The sequence below is a fragment of the Paramisgurnus dabryanus genome, chromosome 19, assembly GCF_030506205.2.
Source record: "Paramisgurnus dabryanus chromosome 19, PD_genome_1.1, whole genome shotgun sequence".
NCBI classification, from domain to species: Eukaryota; Metazoa; Chordata; class Actinopteri; order Cypriniformes; family Cobitidae; genus Paramisgurnus; species Paramisgurnus dabryanus.
Window position 1 is genome coordinate 1,026,367 of NC_133355.1, and position 23,945 is coordinate 1,050,311.

The 23,945-nt window shown below is 41.3% G+C and overlaps 1 protein-coding gene across 5 annotated transcripts in view; it reads left to right on the forward strand.

Moving 5' to 3' along the window:
• Positions 1–22,724, forward strand: part of hivep1 (HIVEP zinc finger 1) — a 52,779-nt gene extending 30,055 nt beyond the window's left edge. For 4 of the 5 annotated variants that reach the window (XM_065284705.1, XM_065284706.1, XM_065284708.1 and 1 more), the window contains exons 3-9: positions 8,046–8,099; positions 11,680–17,387; positions 17,502–17,632; positions 17,729–17,904; positions 19,148–19,249; positions 20,118–20,662; positions 20,946–22,724. In XM_065284705.1, coding sequence (XP_065140777.1) covers positions 8,046–8,099; positions 11,680–17,387; positions 17,502–17,632; positions 17,729–17,904; positions 19,148–19,249; positions 20,118–20,662; positions 20,946–22,085 — 7,856 coding nt within the window. In that variant the 3' untranslated portion in view covers positions 22,086–22,724. Of the gene's footprint in view, positions 1–8,045; positions 8,100–11,679; positions 17,388–17,501; positions 17,633–17,728; positions 17,905–19,147; positions 19,250–20,117; positions 20,825–20,945 lie in introns of all 5 variants that reach the window. The other variant, XM_065284710.1, reaches the window with a different exon arrangement.
• Positions 22,725–23,945: the final 1,221 nt, after the last annotated feature.

Below are 23,945 nucleotides of genomic sequence, written 5' to 3' on the forward strand. Positions count from 1 at the left end.
ATATTGCTCATTTGAGGAGGAAGAAAAGATGAAGTTTGGGTAGCAAATGATGATGCAGCTAATGAAGAAGGACAGTTGTGTAATGGAAGCTCAGTCACTGTGGTCCTGCAGTAAAGTGTGTACGTGTGTGTATTTATGTTTTGTTGCATCGGTGTGTGGGCTCTAACAGTAATGAGGAGGGGAAGGTTACTGACTCTGCTTCTGGTAAGCTGCTCCCTCGTGTGTCTCCTGCGTGTTGATTGGTGGCTTCGGGCTCATCAGAGTTTCCTGTATAGAAACCTCACAAAGCCTTTGAACTTTGGGATGGTCTATTAAAGCAATAAACCTCTGGAGTCGATACAGTAATTTTATTACAGGTAAGGGGTTTTCTCAGGCGTGACGCAAAGCAGAATAAACTGGTCGGTAATGTTGTGTAATATATAACTGCGGCCTGTTTATGGATACCAAGCAACTTGGGGCAATAATGAAGAGTGTACAGTTACAGGTGTGTGTGCGCGTGCGTGCGTTTGTCAGTGTTCCAGAATACACTAGGTGAGAATTTGACTCTCAGATTTAGATCACAAATTGAAGTTTATTTTTTACAAGGTCCCTGAACATTTAAGTCAACAAGAATAATTTGAGTTACTTATTTTAGGTCGGATTGTTTTGTGAACACATAGGCTGCGTCCGAAACCGCATACTGTATAGTAGGTACTGAATTAGATGAAGTACCTACTTACTTGGCGTTAAAACAGTAGGTACTGTATAGTATGAATCCGGGTAGTATGAATGAGATTCGGACGTACTACATTCAGCCATGTTGCTACATCACGTGACATACGTCGTCATCACGTCATGTCATTTCAGCGCGAAAACAGCCGCGTAGCTCTTCTTCTTCGTTGGATAACTCCTCGTCCGGGGCATCATGGGATAGTGAAGCGTCCATCGTATGCACACTGCAAAATCTAATCGGAAGTAGTAGGTCATCCGGGTACTTTTCGCATACTGTTTTTCGAATACTATGTATTCGGACATACTACTCGCCTCGCCTACTGCTTTTCGCGTACTATATAGTATGTAGTAGGCGGTTTCGGACGCAGCAACTGTGTACTGGGACTGTTGTTGAGGGATGGGAAAGCACACTGAAAAAAAATGAATAAATTTAACATAATTAAAATTTGAGCATCTGATCCATAGTCCACAATATGGTGAAATGTGTGAAAGTTTTTGTGTTGTATTAAAGTAATATTGCCAAAACTGGCCTTGGATTTCCAGTTCCCAGCATGTTTTGCATGAGAGTAAATATCAAAATAAAGGGTTATTTTAAGATTTTTTTAATTAAGAAAAGAAAAGAGGTGGACTTAATAATGTTTAGGGCCAGATTTACTAAAAGCTTGCGCCAGCGCAAACCATCATTTTGGCGTTAAATAACGACTGTTGGGAAATGCAGTGGATAATTAGTGCTGTAAAGGTGTTCAATATTTTGCCACTGCATTTATTGCATATGCATTTCTAGGATTTTCCTTTCAGACGCAACATTTTTGGGAGGAGATTATTTAAATAATTCATGCAATGCGATTTACATGTTTGCGCCATATTTGCACCATTATTTAACGCCAAAAAAGCATGTCACTTGACACTTGAAAGTGTGCAAATAGGGATGCTCCGATCGATCGGCCGATAATGCTTGCTATGTTTCTCAATGAATTACGGTGAAATGCTGCTACATCCAAAAGCCAGGGGGCGCTCTCGTGCAGAAACTCAAAATGCGCTGTAGACGAAGAACAATACACACACAGCTGTGATGACACGCAGCTCCATGAAATGGCGGAAGGATATATTTATATTGCTGTTCTTCAAACCTTTTCAGGTATTTTCATGATAATAAAGAATATGTTTAATAATTATGTTTGACGAGTGTTGCTTTTTCAAATGCATGTTATAAACGACTCAAACTAACAGTGATTTTACATCGATAAGGACTTAATGATCAAAAGCCGTAGTACATGAAATAGCTGTAATGAGATCGGCTGTCCGATTCAGAAATGTGATCGGCCACGTATTATTAGTGGAGATCAGGACATCCCTAGCTGCAATTATTGCAAAAAAAGAGGCATCATAGAGAGCGCGTGATATAATGCAGAGAATTGTTTTAACATTTAACAGTTAATTTGGAATGCCAGAAGAACATTTTATTTAATAATATTTTTTGTCAAGCCATGTTATTTTTTATTTGCTAAAGTAAATAAAATTGGAGTCACTAGGAAGATTCACACAAAACCAGATGTTTTAAAATTTCTTGTAAACCTTTATTTTTTTGTCCTCCAGTTCTTTTTAGTGTACTATGGCTTCATTGGCTGAGATTAAACACCCCGAATTTTCCCCTGCGACGTTTGTGGTGCTGAACTCAAGAAGATCAGCTCTGCTTATTTGCAACCCTGAACTAATTTGATCTGCTCTTTTTAGTTTGTGTTGGTCATTATGAAAATCAGTTGTTGCTCCTCTGTTATTTAATTTGCATTTTTTTAGTAAATAACCCGCAGATATTACCACTCCCATTTGCACTTTTTTTGGAATTGCGCTCTCATGCTAATTTACCCTGTTTAGTAAATCTGGCCCTTAGTATGTTGTTGTATTAGTGTTTGAAAGAGTTTCTGTTTTGTTGTTGGGTTTTTAAATGGTTACCATTGTGCAGACGAGTAGAATATTATTTGGGATGTATCAGTTATTTAGTGTTGTTTTGATCAAAAAGCATTACTACATTTTATTATAAATGCCTTGATTTGAAAGCATTTACACTTGGAAATGTTTATGCCATAATCAGCATCTGTTTCAGTTGAGTGTTAGTTGTGGTCAGCTTGCTAATGTGTGCTGTTGCTGTAGTATAATAACTTTATATTTCTACAACACGAAGAGACTGCAAAATTTATTTCAAAGGATCTGAAAGTAGAAAATGGTCATGACTCATAAACTATGAAATTATAACATTTTAGCACAAAAATGTCATTGACTAACAAAGTAATATAAAGTTGACTAATATTGTTTTTGAAATAAAATGAAAATGTAGGGTCAGAGAGGGTCGCGTCCAGCCACAGCACATACAACTGAATGATATAGTTGAGTGCTTTTTATCAAAGCAAGTGGATTTGACATGACAAATAACACACTCAAATTTGCCGGGCGGATGTTATTTCAGTCCTGTGGTCAAATTTACGGGTGTAAATCGCAGTTCTGCCCCAGTGCGGTTATGTGTATGTGTGTGTGTAAACCCTTGAGCAATCAACCAAAGTTTTTGGCTTCATTTCTCCCAAGCGGAACAGTGTGGGATTGGGAACAGCAGTTCTGGTTTCAGGGGAATCCTTGAGTGAATTCCATGGAAATGTCTGTCAAATGCTTGCATGCTTTGATATTAGTTTCAAAAGAAAAATGATTTATATGAGTGCAAAGGGGCAGACGAAGAAGAACGTGTGATGATTTATTATGCTCTTACATATGTTTTCTGCTGAATGCTGTGACTTATCTAAATTATTTTAGCGTCACTGTTTCCGAATGTGGCTGCGTGTGTATTCATGACAGGAGACGTGCCGGTTGCATAATATGCTTCAGTCATGTGATTCCCACTGTGTGACAGGAAAACAGAGATGCTGTCTGGTTTGATCATATCATCAAGGCCACGTACAACATGGCACACAAACGCTCTGTTGGGTGTGAATATTTAACACTCATTTAGCTTTCAACTGGATGTTTTATAACATCAGTTTCCGGCACAGTGTCCGAGCATTCCTCTTATGTGTGTGTGACTGCTATGGGCACTCAACCCCAGTATGACATAACAAGTCCTATGCTATCAGGCAAATTACTTTAACCTTTTAACACCTCCTCTGTTATTTGTCAAAACACATGGTGCGGAAAACTAACTACTGCATTACGCTGCGGCAACCACACAAGATGTCTCCCCTACATGCCGAAGAACTGGTGCTGTCGAGCCTAAAGTCTGTTAGTCGATGTAGTTTACATAAATGAGATAAATTGTTTACAGAGTGTCTTCCAAATACATCTTATCTTTTGTTTATCCAAATCGTGTCACTCTCCAGCTTCCGAAGCCTAGGGTACGGCACAAGACTACAGAGACTTAAAGCAGCTCCAGAGCGCACTATAAAACTAAATATGCAGCATTACATCACCAAAATGTTGATATGGAGTAGGGCCACGAGAGCTCGGGTGTTGGAACAGGGACCCAGGGTGCACCAGATGGCCCTCTAACAGTGTATGGTCTAAGCATGAGGATTTTTTTTAATGACCTACTCGATGTGACAGGTACGCACCATCAAGCGGTCATAAAAAATGTGTTTATGTGAATAAACGCCACCCACTTCTCTGTGCTGATAGTTGCAGATACAATAGTTGACAGCTATTAGCCTCTCTGTTGTTTGGGCTCACACCATAACAAGGTTTCACGACCAATGTGTTCCTTAAAACCGCTTAAAAATTCCCTGTTGTCATGGTAGCATTAACTGAGGAAACTTTCAGCCCAAATGTTTGTCCTGTGCGAAAACTGCTTGCAAACCATCCCACAGCATCTGGGGTTTGGTCCACAGTATAAGGAAAATCTCGGGTGGTGTAAGAGAGAGGGTGTGTGGGTGAGATTGATGGATGGAGAGAAGCTGATCTCTATGAATAACAAAACTGCATTCTGTGTCATATCCGATCTTTACTTCTTTACAACATCTTGCACAATTTGATAGAAACTTCTCTATGCTGGAGGATGATATCTAGGGATCCTTTGCAGATTGAGGAAGAACACAAAAAGAGGAATAACTAACCTCTAGGGGAGATTCTTTGCATTGGCATCATGACTAGCAGTTTTTTCGAAATGTTTCAGTTCTTCTTTCATTCTTAATGTGTCATGAGGTTCATTTCCTGTCAGGTCATCCGACTGTAATGTTTTTGTGGTTGAGGAGAAACCATCTCTTGAAAAACAAATCCATGGTCGTCAAACCGCGTTTTCTGGTTGTCCGCAGAATCATATCAGAATCTTGCAGCAAAATACCGAGTTGCATTTGTGTGGCTGTTTTACCACCTTTTGCCACCAAGCTCATCTTTTTTTCTAACGTACCAATGTGTCAACTAGAGGTCTTCACGGGTCCACTTAGATCCGAAAACCCGAGGTCCGAAAACTTTTACGTGTGCCTCGGACACAGGTCGGGTATATTATTAGCGGCATCAGGTCTCGGGTAATTTAAAATGTATGTGTTTTTGCCGAACGGACCCGAAAACCCGAACTCTCTTGCGTGGGTGCTTCAATGTCCTTTTCAATCCTGACGTCTGTTTACCAAGAGCGCTTGAAAGCGTTTGGACTCCACCATCCCGTCTCACGGTAGGAATTCAGGGACAGTCCCCCCATGAGTGTGGCTGGAGGGGAACCTATTTGCGGTATATTAGGTAATGGTTGTCATCCGATCCCACACATTCCGGACGACCCATTGATTGTTCAGAACAGAATGAGCAATTCTGGATGTGTGGTTAGATGACGGGCCGAGCAGGTCAACAATCATGGTGACTCTGTGTCCAGAATTACACAGATGATGGTGCGGAATACAATGGTGTTTTAATTGGGGATAGGGAACTGTGGTGAACTCCGCATTTGGAGGGTGATGTAATGCAATGATAGCGAATTGGTACAGGAATGACCAGAGTTTCCATTTTTACGGTTTAGAGTAACTCTCTAGAGATAATGTATGCTTTTACATGAAGGCTTTTACATGAAAGGCCACTGCCAAATGATTTTTGTCAAATCAGCATATATTTTTATGTTACTTAACCTCGACAAATTAAGTCAAACAATTTAAAGTTGTGTTTTTAAGTTATGTCAACTTATAACAGGTCAAAACTTTAAAATAATGGGTTGAATTGACTTGCAAAACCAAGTGCATGCTGCACATTTTTACAGTGACCTGTGTTGTAAAAACTGATGTTTTGTATCTGCATTTAAATGATTAGTCCATTTTCTTAAAAAAATGCAGATAATTTACTCGCCACCATGTCATCCAAAATGTTGATATCTTCGAGAAGAAATTGTGTTTTTTGAGGAAAACATTCCAGGACTTTCCTCATTTTAATGGACTTTTATGGACCCCAACACTTAACAGTTTTAATGCAGATAATATAAGACCATTATGTCGCTAGATAAGACCCTTATGCCTCATTTGGAATCATTTAGAGTCCTTTGAAACTGCAATTTTAAACTGCATTAAAACTGTTATGTGTTGGGGTCCATTAAAGTCCATTAAAATGAGAAAAATCCTGGAATGTTTTCCTCAAAAAACATTATTTCTTCTCGACTGAAAAAAGAAAGACATCAACCTTTTGGATGACATGGTGAGTAAATTATCTGGATTTTTTTTTAAGAAAATGGACTAATCCTTTAACAACCCTTCTAAACAAAACACTTTTCTTTGTCTAAAATGCACATTTGCCCTTAATGTGACTTGCATTATAGCCAGATAGCAAGCAGATTTACATAGAGCATCAGTTTATTGTTGCATTACATAAATATGCGTCTGTTTGTCCCGGTTGCATTGGTAATCCTGGGTTATGTATACATAGTGTTATATAATATATCGAGTTTGCAAAAAGAGGGAGGTTGGCATTGGGTGAGTTAATAAAGGGTGTGTCTTTATCCCACTCATCATGACATAACATGCTGTGACCAGGGTCACTGGGAGCCCCCATTCAAAGCTCCACCCTGTTCTGTGTGCACTGAAAACTGTCGTCCAATCCATGAATAAATTTCCGTTTGACCAGCATGAGGAAAACAGCTGCCATGAATTTCTCTGTGGCCACTGCTTTTTCCCTGCATACAGCGAGTAAGGATTCTTTCCGATACTTGTTATTGGTCTCACTTTACAGGGAGTCCTTTGTTTCAAAAGTGTTTTGTAATGGGGTTTGTGGTTGAAAAGCACCACATCAGTGTTGTGATGTTGGCTTTTCTGATGGTGTAAACCATTTACCCACATGTGTGTGTGAGTGTGTTGGCTTAAAATGGTTAAAGGTGGTGAAAGATGATTGCTTCTCGGCACAGTGAACGTACACATACACATACTGTATAAACTCACACCCACTCACTTTAAGCTGTAAATTAAGTTACACAAGCAGATATACATTCACCTAAAGGATTATTAGGAACACCCAATTTCTCATTAATGCAATGGTGTAATAGTGTGGGGGATGTTTTTTCTTGGCACACTTTGGGCCCCTTAGTGCCAACTGGGCATCGTTTAAATGCCACGGCCTACCTGAGCATTGTTTCTGACCATGTCCATCCCTTTATGACCACCATGTACCCATCCTCTGATGGCTACTTCCAGCAGGATAATGCATCATGTCACAAAGCTCGAATCATTTTAAATTGGTTTCTTGAACATGACAATGAGTTCACTGTACTAAAATGGCCCCCACAGTCACCAGATCTCAACCCAATAGAGCATCTTTGGGATGTGGGAGCTTAGTGCCCTGGATGTGCATCCCACAAATCTCCATCAACTGCAAGATGCTATCCTATCAATATAGGCCAACATTTCTAAAGAAATTTTCAGCACCTTGTTGAATCAATGCCACGTATAACTAAGGCAGTTCTGTAGGCGAAAGGGGGTCAAACACAGTTTTAGTATGGTGTTCCTAATAATCCTTTAGGTGAGTGATTGTCCAAATACAGCTCAGATAAATATAAAATATACTGTGGAGTTTTGGGGTATTACTCAAGGACACATTAGCTAGATTATAAAAGGGAAGTCTGCATGATAAATGTTGTTATTTTGGATTAGGTTATAGTGCACATCTCTCTGGATTGCATTATTCTGATTGGTCAGCCGCAGCATTGTAATGATTACTTGACATTATATATGATCATTGTCACAGGCCACCAGTTTCCCTGCTGTATTAGTTTAATGTTCTTCAGGGCTGTATTTTGCAGTACTCTGAATCGTTTTGAATTCTTACATCATTTGTGACTATTACTGATATGCAGTATAAATGATCTAACGTGTAATTCTCTCTCTCTGTTCCAGACAAAATAGAGGAGGCACAGAAAGAGCTTAAAGACCCCAAAGTTGCACACAAAGGTATGATTCATCTTTAACACTTATATCACTGGTTTTTTTTCAAATGCAGCATATACAGGAAGAAATCAACCCATGCCCCCCCCTTTCCTTTCGTACCAGAACATTTAGTACCTGAGCTATTTCTCTCTCTCTCTCCCTCTGTCTCTGAGAGATAAAAGTGTGTTTGTGGCTTTATAGTGAAATTACCAGGTATCTTTGTTCAGCAGTAGATTCTCTCCGTTCATTACCGTTATCAGGCTGTAGAGTCAGGATGGTGGAAATGACTGAGCGTGTCTGGATGTTTGTAATGAGTTGAGGGTTTTGCTTGGTCTCCATTCGTTCACCCGTGTCAGAAACCATTAATGGTGTCACATCAAAGCAAAACAAAATGCGGTGCAAATTTACCCGTGTGATACCTTTTGTAACCAAAAATGTATGACAAAACTTGTAGGAAGATTATAATAAACAGCGAGGGAAAAAAAATTCCTTCCTGTCTGATCCAGAATGGAAAAAACATCATGTTTCGCATAAATGAGTTTTGAGTAATCAGTATCTGTTTACAAGTCTTAGTCTTGATTTTGCAAACCTACTTTAACGTCCAGACCGTCTTTAGTGTTACATCAAAGGACCTCGAGCTAGCATGAAGAAATGAGCTCATACTAGTTACATTTGTATCCAACAGGAAACATAAAGTGGCTGGAAAAAACTAGGAATAAATAGGAATGTGATGTTCACTAAATGGGAGTCACATCGCATTGGGTGCTTCCAGTGTAAACCGCTTCGTTTATTATAATGGGAGTTGTTGTTGGTGTTATGAGAGCTTTACATAATCCAGAACCCCCCAATGGTATTAATGGTTCCTGGCCTGAGTTCAGCAGCTTTTGGGAGCTGACGCCAAGCCAATTTTTCCAGCCCGTAACCATGTCCTTTTCCGTGGAAATGTGCAGAACAGGGCAAGATCGGACGCCGGCTCCATTACCGGTGGAACAACACTGATGGAAAAGTGGTATGTGTGGAGAGCCAAATTAAATGCTGTTTGGCTTTCCACCTTGTTAATGCTCATTGTGTGCCAGTGCATTACACCAACAACTTCAGGTTCTTTTTGGAAATACCTTAGTATGGCTTCTCAAACCCGAAACCATCACCCACATCCTTTTTCAAAACTGGTTCTCTGGTCTCCCAGCGTGGTGACGGTGCACTTGGCGTCCCGGGGACTCCAGTAGTTTCCTGCACCACATTTTCCCCTTGTGGCCACAGTGTTCATTTCTGCTATGCTTGCACTCTAATTAAAATGGTCTCATTGTATACCTCGGGAGTCTTAAACCTAACCACAAGCACACAGGGAAGCCTTTTATGAATAAATGTTGCATAATAGAATGGCTGGGGGAACGTTCTGTGTCATAAGAGTTTTTCTTAAAAAAGTGATCATTCACATGAATAAGCTAATGTTAGTCATTTTGTTTATAGCACTACCATGATTTTGTTTCTTGGACATATGCAGGGTTTTGAACATGAAATGGTATGTGAAGTTTAAGTGTGGTAAGCATATATATCCGTATATATTAAAAGTACCTCGGTCCTACCACCTGACACCATCACTGTACCATGCCACGTTACTTTTTGGTAAGGGATAAAGAGTTCACAAAGAGTTGTACGAATTGTCCCAAATGTTAATAGAAGGCAAAGAAAAGCATCAGCCCTTCATTTTAATGTAGTCAGTTTATTCTGGCATGTTTTTTCGTTGTGTAACCGCTGGGAAGGGTTAGTGGCACCAGAATGGAACAGGTCTGAAAATACATGCACCCCTTCTCAAAATACAACAGGCAGTGATGTCACCGGCCATGTTTGTCTTAATCCCTGAATCCGTTAAAAGCAGTTAATTAGCTCAGAGCTCCAATTGCCTCATATCCTCTTTCTACTTTCTTTAGAAACTTTTAAGGAAGTTTGTCAATCAATGAACCAAGGTGACACATGCATAAAATGGAACTGAAGTCTTAGTAAAATTCTAACAGTCTTTTTGAAGTTCTGGGGAGTTCCTTTGGTACCCAGGAAATAACGACCATGTAGATCTAATGCTAACCACTTTTCTCCACCAACCAATGCCAAGCCAAGCAAGGGAAACCCTATTAAGTGCAGAGCTGCCACAGATGTTAGGGCTTGGTAATTTGTTTGTAACCATTTGGCGTCAAACAGACAAAGAACCTTCAGTGTAAGTTGAAGACCACAGGGAATCCAAACACAGCAAATGCGGAAAACTCTGCCCATCTGTGCATGGGTTTCAGTTGTGCCTCGCTCTACGGCAGGCTTTCTTTACCACATTAAAAGTAATTTGATTTCTGTCAGATGTTGACTTAGGTGCTCAGTTATTGCCCCAAGTATTTGGAACGCATAAGGGATGGAATTAATTTATTCACACAAGCTCATTTATCCACATAAACACCTACATGTAACTTTTTATCCGTTTTTCCCTGCCAATTGTCTAAATGCATAAAGTGGGACATGGTAACACAAATAACACAATTGCAATGAATGAGATGTATAAGCACAAGTGAAGGGAGGGTGTGGAGGGAGAGAGAGAGTGGGTTTTGTACATAATGATGCATGGGCCTCGGTAGCAGCTCAGAAGATCTTCTAGATTCCAAAACAGTCTCGTCTATATGCTGGTTGTCACTGGGATCGGTACTGCTGCTGATAGCTAACTGGTTTTTCTAAGCAAAAGATTTTTTTTATAATGAAGCTTTTCCTCTGCACTTCAATGCATCAAACCCGTCTTTTTAGGTAGGTGTCTGCTGATCTGACGTTAGCAAGATCTTTTTTGCTGGTGATATTATAGAATGTGTATTTGTAATATATAACATAGTGTTTGTGTGTGTGGGGGGGGGGGGGGGTATTTATTTAAAATTTATTATTTCGTTTTGTTTTGCTTAAAAACTTGACCAAACTTGCGCAATGAAATTTTGCTGAAAAGGAGGTGAAAACGAGACAGACAGGCATTTGTTTTGAAGATCTTATCAGGAAAAGGCATCGGCAATTTGTGTATGTAAGGATTACATAAACATCAGCTCAAGTTGATGAAGAATGAAATGTAGTCGTGCACACTGAGAGAGATTAAATTTAAAGACTCTGAAATGCGGTCTACAACTGTCAGATTGTTATTATAGTAACAGTTGATAAAGTGAGCCAATCAAGGATAAGGGGTCATTTTATTTTATTTTATTTAAAGTTCGATAACTGCATCTAATTTAATATACTAATAAAACTAATTGTCATTGTCAATTTTTATTGTAATACATATTTGTAATACAAAAAGTGAAATCTAATTATATTAAAATATTTGTATTATGTAAGCTTGAAAGTTTGGGTTTTACTTTGATACTGTAATTTGTTATATGTAAAGATAATTCTGTGAAAATATAACCTTTATATTTCTAAGTATGACCATGTCAAAGATTAAAATCAATGTTTGATGGTCCTAACTTTATGAGCCTTGATTCCACAAAGTCAAACAGTATGACAGTAATTTGATACAGAATAAAATAGTATAAAATAATATTTAATGCAGTTTGGATTGTTCATCTTTCTTTGTCTCTCTTTTATACAGACATACCTGAAAATACTGGCAGAAATTCTGAAGGAATCAAAGGATTGAAAAGGAAGAAAGTTGTAGTACAAAACCAGCTGAAGAAAGTACCCAAGTCACCTGTCAAGAAGCAATCACAAACCAAGAAATCTGTTTCTCCTTTATCCAAGGAAGCCACACCCTCTTCTTCCTTCACCAGCAGTCCACTGCATGGTTTGCTTAATCCTCGAGACCCTGAAGATGCCCCGCAGGACACATCAGTATCTGAAGCAGTAAGAGGGGAGCCGTCCACCTCAGAGCCACAGGCTCTCAACCAGAAAAGTGCTGCAGAGCAGCCTTCTTCTGAAGGCCTGTTACTCGACGATAGCTGGTGTGACAACGGCAGCAACAAAAATTCATCTCCCTCCCACACAAGTGCCCCCCTTGAAGTTCTGCTCAAAGCTATGGAACCAGATTTCAACACGCTGGCAGAAAGGAAGAATAGCAGTCCAATAGGACATCTTGGAAAATCAGTATCCATTCCTGTCACTTACTCGGACTATGCTATGGCTATGCCTGCTGTTAATTTTAATGTCCAGTCACAACCCACATTTGTGCCACCTTTTAGTGCAGCAAAACAACAGTTCTACAGCAGTATGGCATCAACAGCGCAACACGCAACACACCGGTATGTAAATGTGTCAGGAAACCATCAGCAAGACAGACCAGGAATCCAGAAAAGCTACAGTGTGGGTCCTTCACTTACTTTGAGCCATGCGCCAGTTCCTTCAGGTTCTGGTGGTTTACCTCAGAGCCAACCACCTGTTGTACAAACATGCCAGTCTCTGTCTGCCACAGTCCCCAACTCAATTCAAGTCCCTGTTACCCCTGGTTTCAGCCCTGTTCAGATGACAACTGTTGTAAACTTTGGCACAAGTCAAGTAACTGATATCACAGCAAAAGAGCAAAAACCGAAGAAGCAAGGGAAGTACGTCTGTGACTACTGCAATAGAGCGTGTGCCAAGCCAAGTGTGCTTCTAAAACACATACGGTCCCACACAGGAGAGAGACCTTACCCATGTGTGACATGTGGCTTTTCATTTAAGACAAAGAGCAACCTTTACAAACATAAAAAGTCCCACGCACACGCAATCAAACTAGGTCTTGTAAAAGACTCTGGAAGTGGATCCCTTTCACAAGAGTCTGATAAAGGCCTTGCCACGCATTCTGATGCAGAGGAAAGTGGAGACAGTGATGAGGAGGGGAGTGCCGCTGATTTAGACCCAGATTCTTCACAGAGTAGCATAACAGTTTTATCTGAAAGCAGTTTGCAGAGTGCAGGCGTAATACCAGGCAGCCAAGCAGAGTCTGAGAATTCAGTGGTGTTTGAAGTTCTAAAACCATTGGCCACTCACCAAGGATGTGAGCCAAAAGTCACTGCTGCTCTCCCTAAAGTGGTTGTCCACCCTGTAAATGTTTCACCTTTGCGAGCAGACAGCCCAAGAGTTACAGATTCTGCACCTGAACATGCCACCGCCCAGAGGCAAAGGGATTTCCAGCCAGCAAACCTAAGGTCCAGTGTAACGATGCTATCCTCACTAAAAGAAGTGGATTGCACAAGTCCTCTGCTGGATTCAGTTAGTGAAGATGAAGATCAGCATTGTAAATCGCCCTTGGGAGGCAGCCATGCCCAGCTACAGAGGCAACAAGCAACTGATTACTCGCAACAGTCACAAGGCAAGTGCCTACTAAGTCCTCGGAGTCTTGGAAGCACTGATTCTGGCTACTTTTCACGTTCTGAAAGTGCTGATCAAGCTATGAGTCCTTCAAGTCCTTTTGTTAAGATCACTCCACCAGCAGAAACTGACATTACAAAAACGCCACAAGTTCCTCCTTCTCCCGTTGTGGCAACTGTCATGCATGTAGCACCTACTGACAAGCATCGTGTTTCATTAGGACAAATGCATCCTCCATTGGAAACCAAAGCTCTGTCTCTTGAGGAGCGTATCTCAAAACTGATTTCAGACAATGAGGCTGTTGTGGATGACAAACAATTGGATAGTGTCAAACCTAGACGGACTTCTCTTTCTCGAAGGGGTAGCATTGATTCCCCTAAATCTTACATATTCAAAGACTCTTTTCAGTTTGATTTAAAACCACCAGTGAGGAGATCTAGTTCCAACTCTGACATACCCAAATCTCCTTTTACACCCACAGACAAATCCAAGCCAGTATTTCTTCTTTCTGTTCCACATCAGTATCCAGCTATGGACTGTTTACCAATAACAAGAAGTAATTCAATGCCTACAACACCTGGTCAGTCAGCTCTTTTTCCCAATGTAACACCTCAGCCTCACCCACTAAGGATCTGTCAGTCATTTGATGAAAAGATAAGCTCAATAAATGATGATGTATTCTCCTCAACTCCTCCTACTCCCAATCCTGCTGTACATACTCGTACCCTAGTCAGACAGAAAGCAGTTGAGGATTCTGCTGCAAATGATGGTCACGTTCTAATTTCTGTTCAATCCATGGATGAGAGCTATCATGGACCAAGTATTACACATGAGGTAAGAAGTAAGTCCTTTGAGCATGCAACGGAAAGAACTCGAAAACCCCAACAAAATAAAGGTACAATGTATGAATGCGAGACCTGTCGTAACCGTTACAGAAAACTGGAAAACTTTGAAAATCACAAAAAGTTTTATTGTTCTGAACTGCACGGTCCGAAGAACAAGCCTATGCAAACCAGGGAGGTGGATTCAGAAGTGTTTGGCCGTAGCATTCAACAACCACTGTTAAACAGAAATGCAGTAATTACAGGAATTGTAGAGCAGCCAAGTATGGTACGAAAAAGAAGGAAAATTAAAAGTGTTGGAGACGATGATGACCAGTCTCCAACTGAGACCACACCTCCATGTTCAAGAAGTTTTGATTCCTGCCAAATGTCCACAGGTTCGCTAGGGCGGCCTTATTCCCACCACACCCAGACTATAAGTAACTCTACTGTTTTAGGTCAAATGCAAATCATTGGAAGAGTTGCTGAACCACAAGAGTCAAGACTATCTCCAATACGTGAGGCCCAGATCAGCACACCAAATAAAGAAAGAGGGGATCTCCAGAGACAAGGAAGCGGTACTTCAGTTATTCGACATACCAACTCCCTCAGCCGACCAAATTCTTTTGAAACGTCAGAGTCCATTGATAGATCATCTCCAGTTGATCCTGGGGAAAGGGAAGTAAAGAGCTCTACAAAATGCCATACAGAGGCTGCAGTAAGTTCATCTTCACAAAGTTACCAGGACAGAATGTCAACACCCAAATGTGCCAGCCAAGGAATTGAGCATCATGGCAGGCAAACATTTCCCATTGCAAGTGACAGTTCCACACCTTTACAGCAATCACGACTTGTGCGACAGAGCAACATTCAAGTCCCTGAAATTCTAGTAACAGAGGAACCAGACAGAGATCATGAAAGTCAACTTGTAGAATCAACAGAGAAACCCGTAGAAACTTTCAGCTGGCCTCAGAGGAGTGAGAGCTTGTCGAAATTGCCAACAGAAAAACTTCCCCCAAAGAAGAAGCGCATACGACTTGCTCAAATGGAACAATCTTCTGGTGAATCTAGCTTTGAGTCCAGTCTGTCTCGTAGTCTTAGTAGAGACAGTAGCTTGTCAAGGTGCTCTAGTATTTCAGCCTCTTTTGACAGAGATGATCCACCAAGGTCTGACAGCCCATCCAGGGCTGAAAGTGTTGGGAAGTCTCCAGAAGCTCAAGGGCTCCCTGTAGCAAACAACACTCTTGGAGTGCCAGGCATGATGAGACGAGCTACCTCAGAGCAGATCACCTGCACTCAGTCATCTGTGGAAATTTCTTGTGATTACCGTAGCAAATCTTTTGACTGCAGCAGCGTGTCATCTGGCAGGCCTTTGCCACCAATGCAGACGTCCATGCCAAAAACTACACACAGTCCTCTAACTACCCAGGTCCCTCTCATTGAAAGACGACGGGGACCCTTGGTCCGTCAGATGTCTTTGAAGATTGGTCCAGACCCCCAAATGGCAGTGAAACAGACTGTCTCTACTCAAAGAGGCCCTTTCACAAATGAATCTTCTCGATCCCAATCTAGACAAGTAAGTGTGAACACATCTACACTTGTTCAGCCATTTGTGCTGTATTCTGGTGAGGAACCAAAACAGACACATGAGCATATGGTTCAAAGTATAAACCTTGGAAGCCAAACCCAACAACCCCAAGTTTATGGCCTTCCCCATCCATGGCATCAGACCTCAAAGATTGCGACATGCCAGGTGCAACCTCCAGTCCATATGGTGGCAGGTCACACAGACATTCAAAAGACCTCAGATGAAAAAAATAACAAGAGCTTTGTACCTAAATACCAACTGAATTGCCCAGTACTGAAAACAGGCCAACCATATTCTTTTGCAGGTGTGCAAGGCAAACAGATTGCTTTGCCAGTTATTACAATACCAATTGCTAATAAAATTAAAGTCTCACAATCAAATGATGGAACACACAATGTCTTTGTAGCACAACCAGGTTATCAGGCTCTTATTAATAAGCCCCCAGTTGTACTGCCTGTTGGTGTACAAGGTGTTTCACCCTCTCAAATAACATCAGTATCGACAAGTGTACCCCAGATCCTAATCACACATGAGCAAACGTTAGCACCAGCCTCTGCGGCTTCTAAAGTTAACTTCCCTACAGTGCATGTGGTTAACAGTGATTTAAAGACTGGAAAAGACATCCAAACTCACAGGCAAGGTGGATCTGTTGCTATTCAGATGAAGAACAACAATAAAAACACTGAACTAAACCAGACAACTCAGCAAAGCATCCTATCTCTTGGTTCACTGCACTGTACTCAAAAACTAGCATCAGCAAATCTATGCCCGCAGGAGGCCACTGCCTCAAGCAAGCGAATGCTCTCCCCTGCCAACAGCCTGGACATTGCTATGGAAAAGACACAAAAGCGGGCTAAAGATGAACATGGAGCAGCATGTCTCACTGATGGTAGATCTTTAAATTACCTGAACTCAAAGATGTCAGAAATGACCAGACAGAGGAAACTAATGTTGGTCAGACAGGTGTGTATGACAGAGCCAGTAGACAGCCCAATTGAGACAGATGCTCCAGAACAATTTCCAGACACTTCCGAATCAGAAAAGACACCAGTCCCCCAGAGAGCAACACCAGAGGTCAATGAGCAAGAGATGGAGAGTAGGACACCTACCACAGTTCATGGTGTACAAGGTTCTGCCACACGTTCTTCACCCGGAGTTCAAAACAGCACTATGCCAGAAAATATACATCTGAAGCCACAAGAGAAAGTTGAGGAGCAGCGCTGGTCTCCATCCAAATCTCCTCTTAGGCCTACAACGTTTCAAGGACAAGTGAAGTTAGCTTCTTCTGTGTCAGTTGTCAACACCAGAGATAGTCATCGTCTGTCATTCCCCAGTCTGAAAACAGCTACAACTTTTACCTGGTGTTTTCTAATGAAAAGAAAACCTCTTCATATTCAGCAGACCGACCAGAAGATATCTGCTTATTCAGCCTGGGTTGTAAACCCCAACAATCCCAACCCATTAGGCCTTCCCACAAAAGTGGTAATGTCCTTGTTTGACTCCAAACAGACATCCAAGAAAATACACTACACCCAAGCCAAAACAACAACTTTAAAGTCTGATATCTTAACCTACTCTGGGAAGTTAAAAGACGTTTTGTCAAAAGTAAGCATTTTAACTTACTACTGCAACAGTTGGCCAGATTGTTTTAAATACATTATTGTATACACTGTAGTGCATGATTGCATGATTATTAAACTGTTTTGCGTTTTGTTTCAGGTTGTAATCCAGCAAAGATCAGTGCCAAATGAAAATAGTGGAAAAATGAAACCAGAGACGCAACCTATTAATGAGTCAGATAGAGACTCTTCCAAATCTGAACCCCAACGAGTGAAGATCTTTGATGGAGGGTTTGTAATTCTTAAAACTAATCTTTTAAAATGCCCACTTCTAAAATATTTGGCGAGATATTTTGTTTTGATTTTCTTATTCGGTTATATTTTCAGCTTCAAATCAAACGAGGAATATGTGTATGTTCGGGGACGTGGAAGAGGAAAATACATTTGTGAGGAATGTGGAATCCGCTGCAAGAAACCAAGCATGCTGCGCAAACACATCCGTACGCACTCTGACATTCGTCCCTTTCACTGCACACAATGCAACTTCTCTTTCAAGACTAAGGGTGAGTTCAGATCATTTTTCCATTGGCTGTTATGAGGAACTGAATTTTATGGTTATAAAGATACTTCACATGTTCTAAGTTTATTCTTCTTAAATATTTTGTATTCATATACATTGTATCTTTTTAATTAATTAATCTTCTAATTTAAAGGGATACTGCCCAGTAAATGCCAAATGCAGTATCTACCAGTATGTGTTTTATTAAAATTGATGTTTTTAATACCATGTTTTATTAAATGTCTCATGTGTGGCTCACATAAAATTATATGTTGAGATTCAGGGTAAACAGAGTGTGAAAATGCCGCTATCTATACGCAGAGTATGCTGTTTGTGTAGGGCACAATCAACTCCCCCAGGGGCACCATAGTTGCTCATAAAATAAAAACGTTTCATTTTGCATAAATATGAATCACAGCAACATACATACAAACTGTATGACATTATATACTGTACAGCATTTTGCGGTGAGTAAGCAGATGCGCGACGCACCATCCCCGCATCTGCCGTGGCCTCGCCACCTGACTGCAGATGATCAAATGTGTGTTGGATGGCGCTGCACATATCGATCCACAAAAAAACATAAAAGTACCATAAAAGCGATTAGAAAGTATGTGGAGAAGCTGTGTTGCTAATGGACTTTAGCTTAATCTAATGTAGAGGTATATGTAATTGTAGTTTGTGTTGCTGTCAAAATACAATTATAATTGATAACAATAGCATTTTAATAAAGTTTTATATTTTTCACACAAGGTTATTGTATGACTTTAGAAGCACACGATTCATACCCAGAACATTTGTAATACTTTAATGGTAATGGTAGAGACTAAGAGCAACCAGGAAAATTCATGCAAGGGGAATAAGTAATGAATGAATAAGTGATCAATTAATTTCTGAGTCTAATGTATTATCATATTACAACAGTTAAGTAATTTTGACCATTTTCAACCATCTGTAAGAATTATTTTTCTGTACAATCAGTTTTGTTTTCTTACCTGCTTTTTTTTTGAAGACCGTGCCTGTTGAAAAAAGCAGGCATGATTCATTGCAGTTGAACTTCCCACGCTGCACTGCAGAACAGCACACAGTGTCAGACCAGCCTACGTTCCTTTAAGAACTTCTTTATCGGTTACTCACCCATTACATAGAGCCAGTGCCCATGAACATAGCATGCTTATGTAAACCGTGTTATGCCCAGCATCCGCCTCCCACCTGGGTGACCTCTCCCTTCTTTCTCATCCACACAGGAAATCTCACCAAGCACATGAAGTCCAAAGCCCACAGTAAGAAGTGCATGGAGATGGGTGTTGCGATTGGCATTATAGATGATCAAGACAACGAAGACTCTGGTATGTTTCTCCCAATACGTCTGTTATTTTCTTGACAACAATAGGTTATGTTAGGGAAGCCCAGAAAACAGAAACTATATTTAAACCATTATATTATGGTTTTTAAGAACCAATCTAACATGACTATTAATAGTTATATCATCGATATCTGTAAAATGTGTATTGTCCATGGTTGTGTTCCTTTGGAATGATGATCAATAGCAACCCCACAGTCTAATTAGAGATTCTAAATGCGGTCTTTTCCTTGTTAACTCTTGGTGCATGTGGGCGGCATACACAGCGTTTACTGCAAGGAAATTGCAGTATCTAATTTTAGCGAAAGAGAGAGAGATAGAGAGAGAGATAGAGAGAGTTCTCTGGTCTCAGTTACTGAGCATATTTGTTTTCATCTCACACAGTTCCACACAAGCTGTCAAGTACAGGCTGCATTTGTGGTCTGAGGTGTTAATGTCTTCCCTGTATGTTTTTAGTCAGAGCAATCATCCTTTCTTTGCTATGCAGATTATAGAAAGCAGACTGGTATTCATTATGAAAGTTTAAACTACAAACAGTACTTTGTAGGATGGACTGCAGTGTCTACAATATAAAACTGCCAAATACAGTCTTTCCAAACCATACAGCTACAAATACCTCACTGACCACTGTCTGCATTCCTGCAGTCAGTTTTAGGCTTAATACCATACTTAATGCGGGCTTTAAACATTAACGCATGACTTTTATAAAACAATGTTTTGTGAAAAGCGTTATGAGAATTTTACAAAAAAAAAATTCTTGGGAGCATTTGCCAGGTAGAATCTATAGAGCACTTTGTTGAATGCTACATTACATACATGCTGGATTTGTTTATTGTGTTTTTGTTTTTCCATAGTTGATCGAGGAACAGCAGGAAGTGCTGACAGGCAGGACTCGGATGGTGATGATTCAGATGGCCCGGATGATGAAGATAATGACGGAGAGGAAGAGGATGAGGAGGACAGCCAGGCAGAGTCGGGCCTTTCCGCAACACCTTCAGTTTCTGCAAGTCCCCAGCACCTTCCTGCTAACCATGCCGACATAGCTCCTAGCTCTCTGCTGGCTCAGATGTCTATCAGCCCCAGCCCAACCCCTGCTGCCCAACCTCAGCGACCTCCAGCTTCAGACTCCCAGACATCAGACACAGAGTCGGTGGCTATGACAAGTCCTGTCTTATTGGTCAAACAGATGTCAATCTCTGCTTCTTGTTCCAGCCCAGGCCCTAGTCCATCTTCTTTTGCTTCCCACCCTGCCCCTGCCTCAGAATTCCACCCCTCTGACACTGACTCTGTGCACATGATGAGCCCAATTTCGCCTTGCAGGCAGATGTCCATCGACTTCCCTGAATTTGATGTTCCCCCTAGTCCCCCAGTGGCAGGCAAGGGCACCAAGCTCGCCCAGGTGAGACCCATGTCTTCGCAATTATTGTCTTTCCCGTCGTGCATCCCTTCCTCTCTACATGTACATCTAACCCCATACCAGTATCCAACCACATATGCATTCCAATGCCATGAGTCTCGCATGTCTGGCACATCAGCAAAGCTCCTTTGAATGCATGAAAAGGTGAATAGAATTTCAGCTGGTAGTCGCTGACTACCTTTCATAACATTAGGTCTGGTATTTTAACCTTCGTTTGTGTTGCTAGGCATTATAACAAAGTAATTATACCATTGTTCTTTACCAGGATGGAGTTGCCGTCACCTCATCCCAGCCTGCAATTGAGTGCAATGCCAACGTTGACCGTGGCACTCAGACCTCCTCTGACCCTCTTCAGGGACATTTGCACTTTCCGAACACAGGTCCAATCCTCGAACCCAGAGTAGGGGCCACTACTCATCTCTTCAGCCACCTGCCTTTGCACTCCCAGCAGCCCCCACGATCTCCATACAGCATGGTACCCGTAGGTGGCATCCAACTTGTTCCTGCTGGTTTGGCAGCGTACTCTACATTTGTACCCATTCAGGCCGGGCCAGTCCAATTAACCATCCCCGCACTAAGTGTGATCCATAGGCAATCCAGTAGCCCTCTCCCAGCCCCCAATGCCTCTCCCCGGCCGGAGAGTTCCCCGACCCATCCACTAGTAGTTCAGGAGCCAATAAACAGTGTCCTGCCTTGTTTTCCTCTGGGTCAAGTGGCAGGGCTCCAGACACTCGGTTCTTCACAGACCGCCCTGCAGCCCATGGGTTTGGAGACCTTGAGTGTGGTGGGTCTGGCCAACTCCACCCAGCTGGTACCACAGCCATTAAATGCTACCCTGGGTGTGCAGGTGTTGGCAGCCAGCCCTGCTCCTCAGATCAGCACAGCTTCGGCAGCACAGATCCCTGGCCTACAGATCCTCAACATTGCCCTTCCAGCTCTCATACCGTCTCTCAGCCCCCTCTCGGCTCTAAGCCCACTTCCAGCAACCATGGACAAACCACATAGTCCTGAGGCTGTAGCACCTGCACCTCCCCCAGCACAGGTTGCAGAATCACCACCAGGGCCTACGTCCTCGGCCAGTCCTACAACAGTCAATCCAGGAGAAGCTTCAACAAATTTGAAGCCATCCACAGATGAAAAACAGGTCTCCCCCAGCAGTCCTAGCCCTGGATGTGGGGACACCGGGGATGCAGAGAAGACGTTAGCCATGGTGAAAAAAATTCAAACCCCACCACCTTCGTCCCCCTCATGCACTAATAAAAGGAGCTCCGATGTTCCTCAGAAGGCAACAGCCGGTGGGGCTAGTGAAGCGATACCACGGCAACCTGTCTCTAGACAACCAGAAACTAATGACTATAACGAAGCCTCCAGTGATGATGAGGATAGACTTGTCATAGCTACCTGAGAATCCCAATAAAATCTTTTCCTTCTGTCTATGAATCTCTATCTTTCTCTTATCTATCTCTTCTCCCACTGCTTTGTAAAACTTTGTCACTTTGTAAAACTGAAACACTTCAAGAGGTTTGCAACTCTGCCAGCCTTCTTATAAAAGCACATTTTCTGACAGTCATATTGTACGTGCAATCATAAATGATGACCAATTATTTTATTTTGTACCTTTTTGTTAGCACCAGAGAGTTTTTCTTTTCTTTTTTGTACATGTTGTATAGACAATTGTGCCTTTTGGAGTTTCTTGTTTAGAAACCTGTACATAATATCTTATAAATCTAGTAGTTGCCTATTAAGTTAGATGAAATCAAAATGAAAGAATGGAGTAAATACTGTTTTTTATTTTAAAAACATTTTATGTCTATCGTAAATTTATGGGAAAATTAATGTTGTACCGATGATGTATAACCATTTATATGGCTTTGGGGGGGCAGTGTTCCTGTGCACAGATGTTGTGGTCAAGTATTTATTATATTCCACCTGGTGCCCATTTTGAACTCCATAAGTCCATAGGTATGAGTAAAATGGTGGCTTTACATTTGCTGTATCTACGCTATCTACAGTATCAGTAAAACCTTGTTTACAAGTGCACAAATGTCTCTTTGGTCTTGTTCTTTCTTTTTTAAGCAGTGTAATTAGCTTCCTGATGTCCTTTAATCAGCACTGCAGAAGCGGTTACTCTTAGGGCACTCAAAGACACTAGAATTATTCAGCAACTCACATCAGTAATGAGGGTCTTAGCCAGGCCGGCAAAAAAAACCCGTCACCAATCAGCTCTTTATTGAGGTTGTATTGACTGCGACTTTGTCCTCGTCTCCAGAGGCTCTAGACAAGAGCTCTCATTACAGACCAAAAACTGACTCATTTCAGTACTATTTGCTTCCCGAGACTGTGGCTAAACATCGCCCCCTTCCGGATGGGTCAAGACATTGCAGGCAAAGCGGATTCAGGTAGGTAGGGGAGGACGTTGCTTGGTTACCCAACCCACGGAAGAGCACGAGAGTGGGTGAGATTGTCTGAAAACCGTTCAGAACATTCCGTCCCTCCAAACCCAGTGAATTTACTGAAAGTGGTCCATTAGATATGTTGTGCGTAATTTACTGCTTTGAAACTCATGGCACTTTGTTTAACTTGTTCACTAGGGCCGATTTTTTTATCAAAGGAAAAATCTGTACAGAAAAAAATATCGTAAGACCTGTATGTACATGTAAGACTTAAGCCTTGCGAAAAGGTGATGACCAGTTTTGTTATTTTTAAGAAAACTTTTACTGTAGTCGTGCCACCCTCGCTCGAGGAAAGCAACGTTGTTAAACAGAACCGCATATTTCCGTAATTATCCCTAATGCAGCATCTCTATTCATCAGCTCTCTTAATAGATTGCTTTTGTTGTTGTCCTAAATCTCCGTCTTAAGTGGAACAAGCATGAACAGGCAACACGTCTTCGTGCAGAAATATTTAATAAAGCTTGCTCAAAAAACTATTTTGAGGCTGAGGATGAAGTGCGCTTATGAGTTTCCATTAATACCCATTTCTTTCGGGCAGAAGAAAAGACAGCTGGAGGCGAGAGTTTTATTCGCATCTTTAGGCTAACAAAAAACTTTGAACCTCAATGCACCATTGACAAACATGTATCTTGAAAATGTGTTTTACGGCGCCTATGTACTAAATGCACATTAAGCACTAGCCTATATAATCATGAATGGCAATAAATAATTTCATTCAAAATCAATTAATGAAACACAATTTTTCACAATTAAGCGTTGTTGCAAAACAGATTTTAAGAAAAAAATTGCAGTAAAGAAAAAACTGCATACAG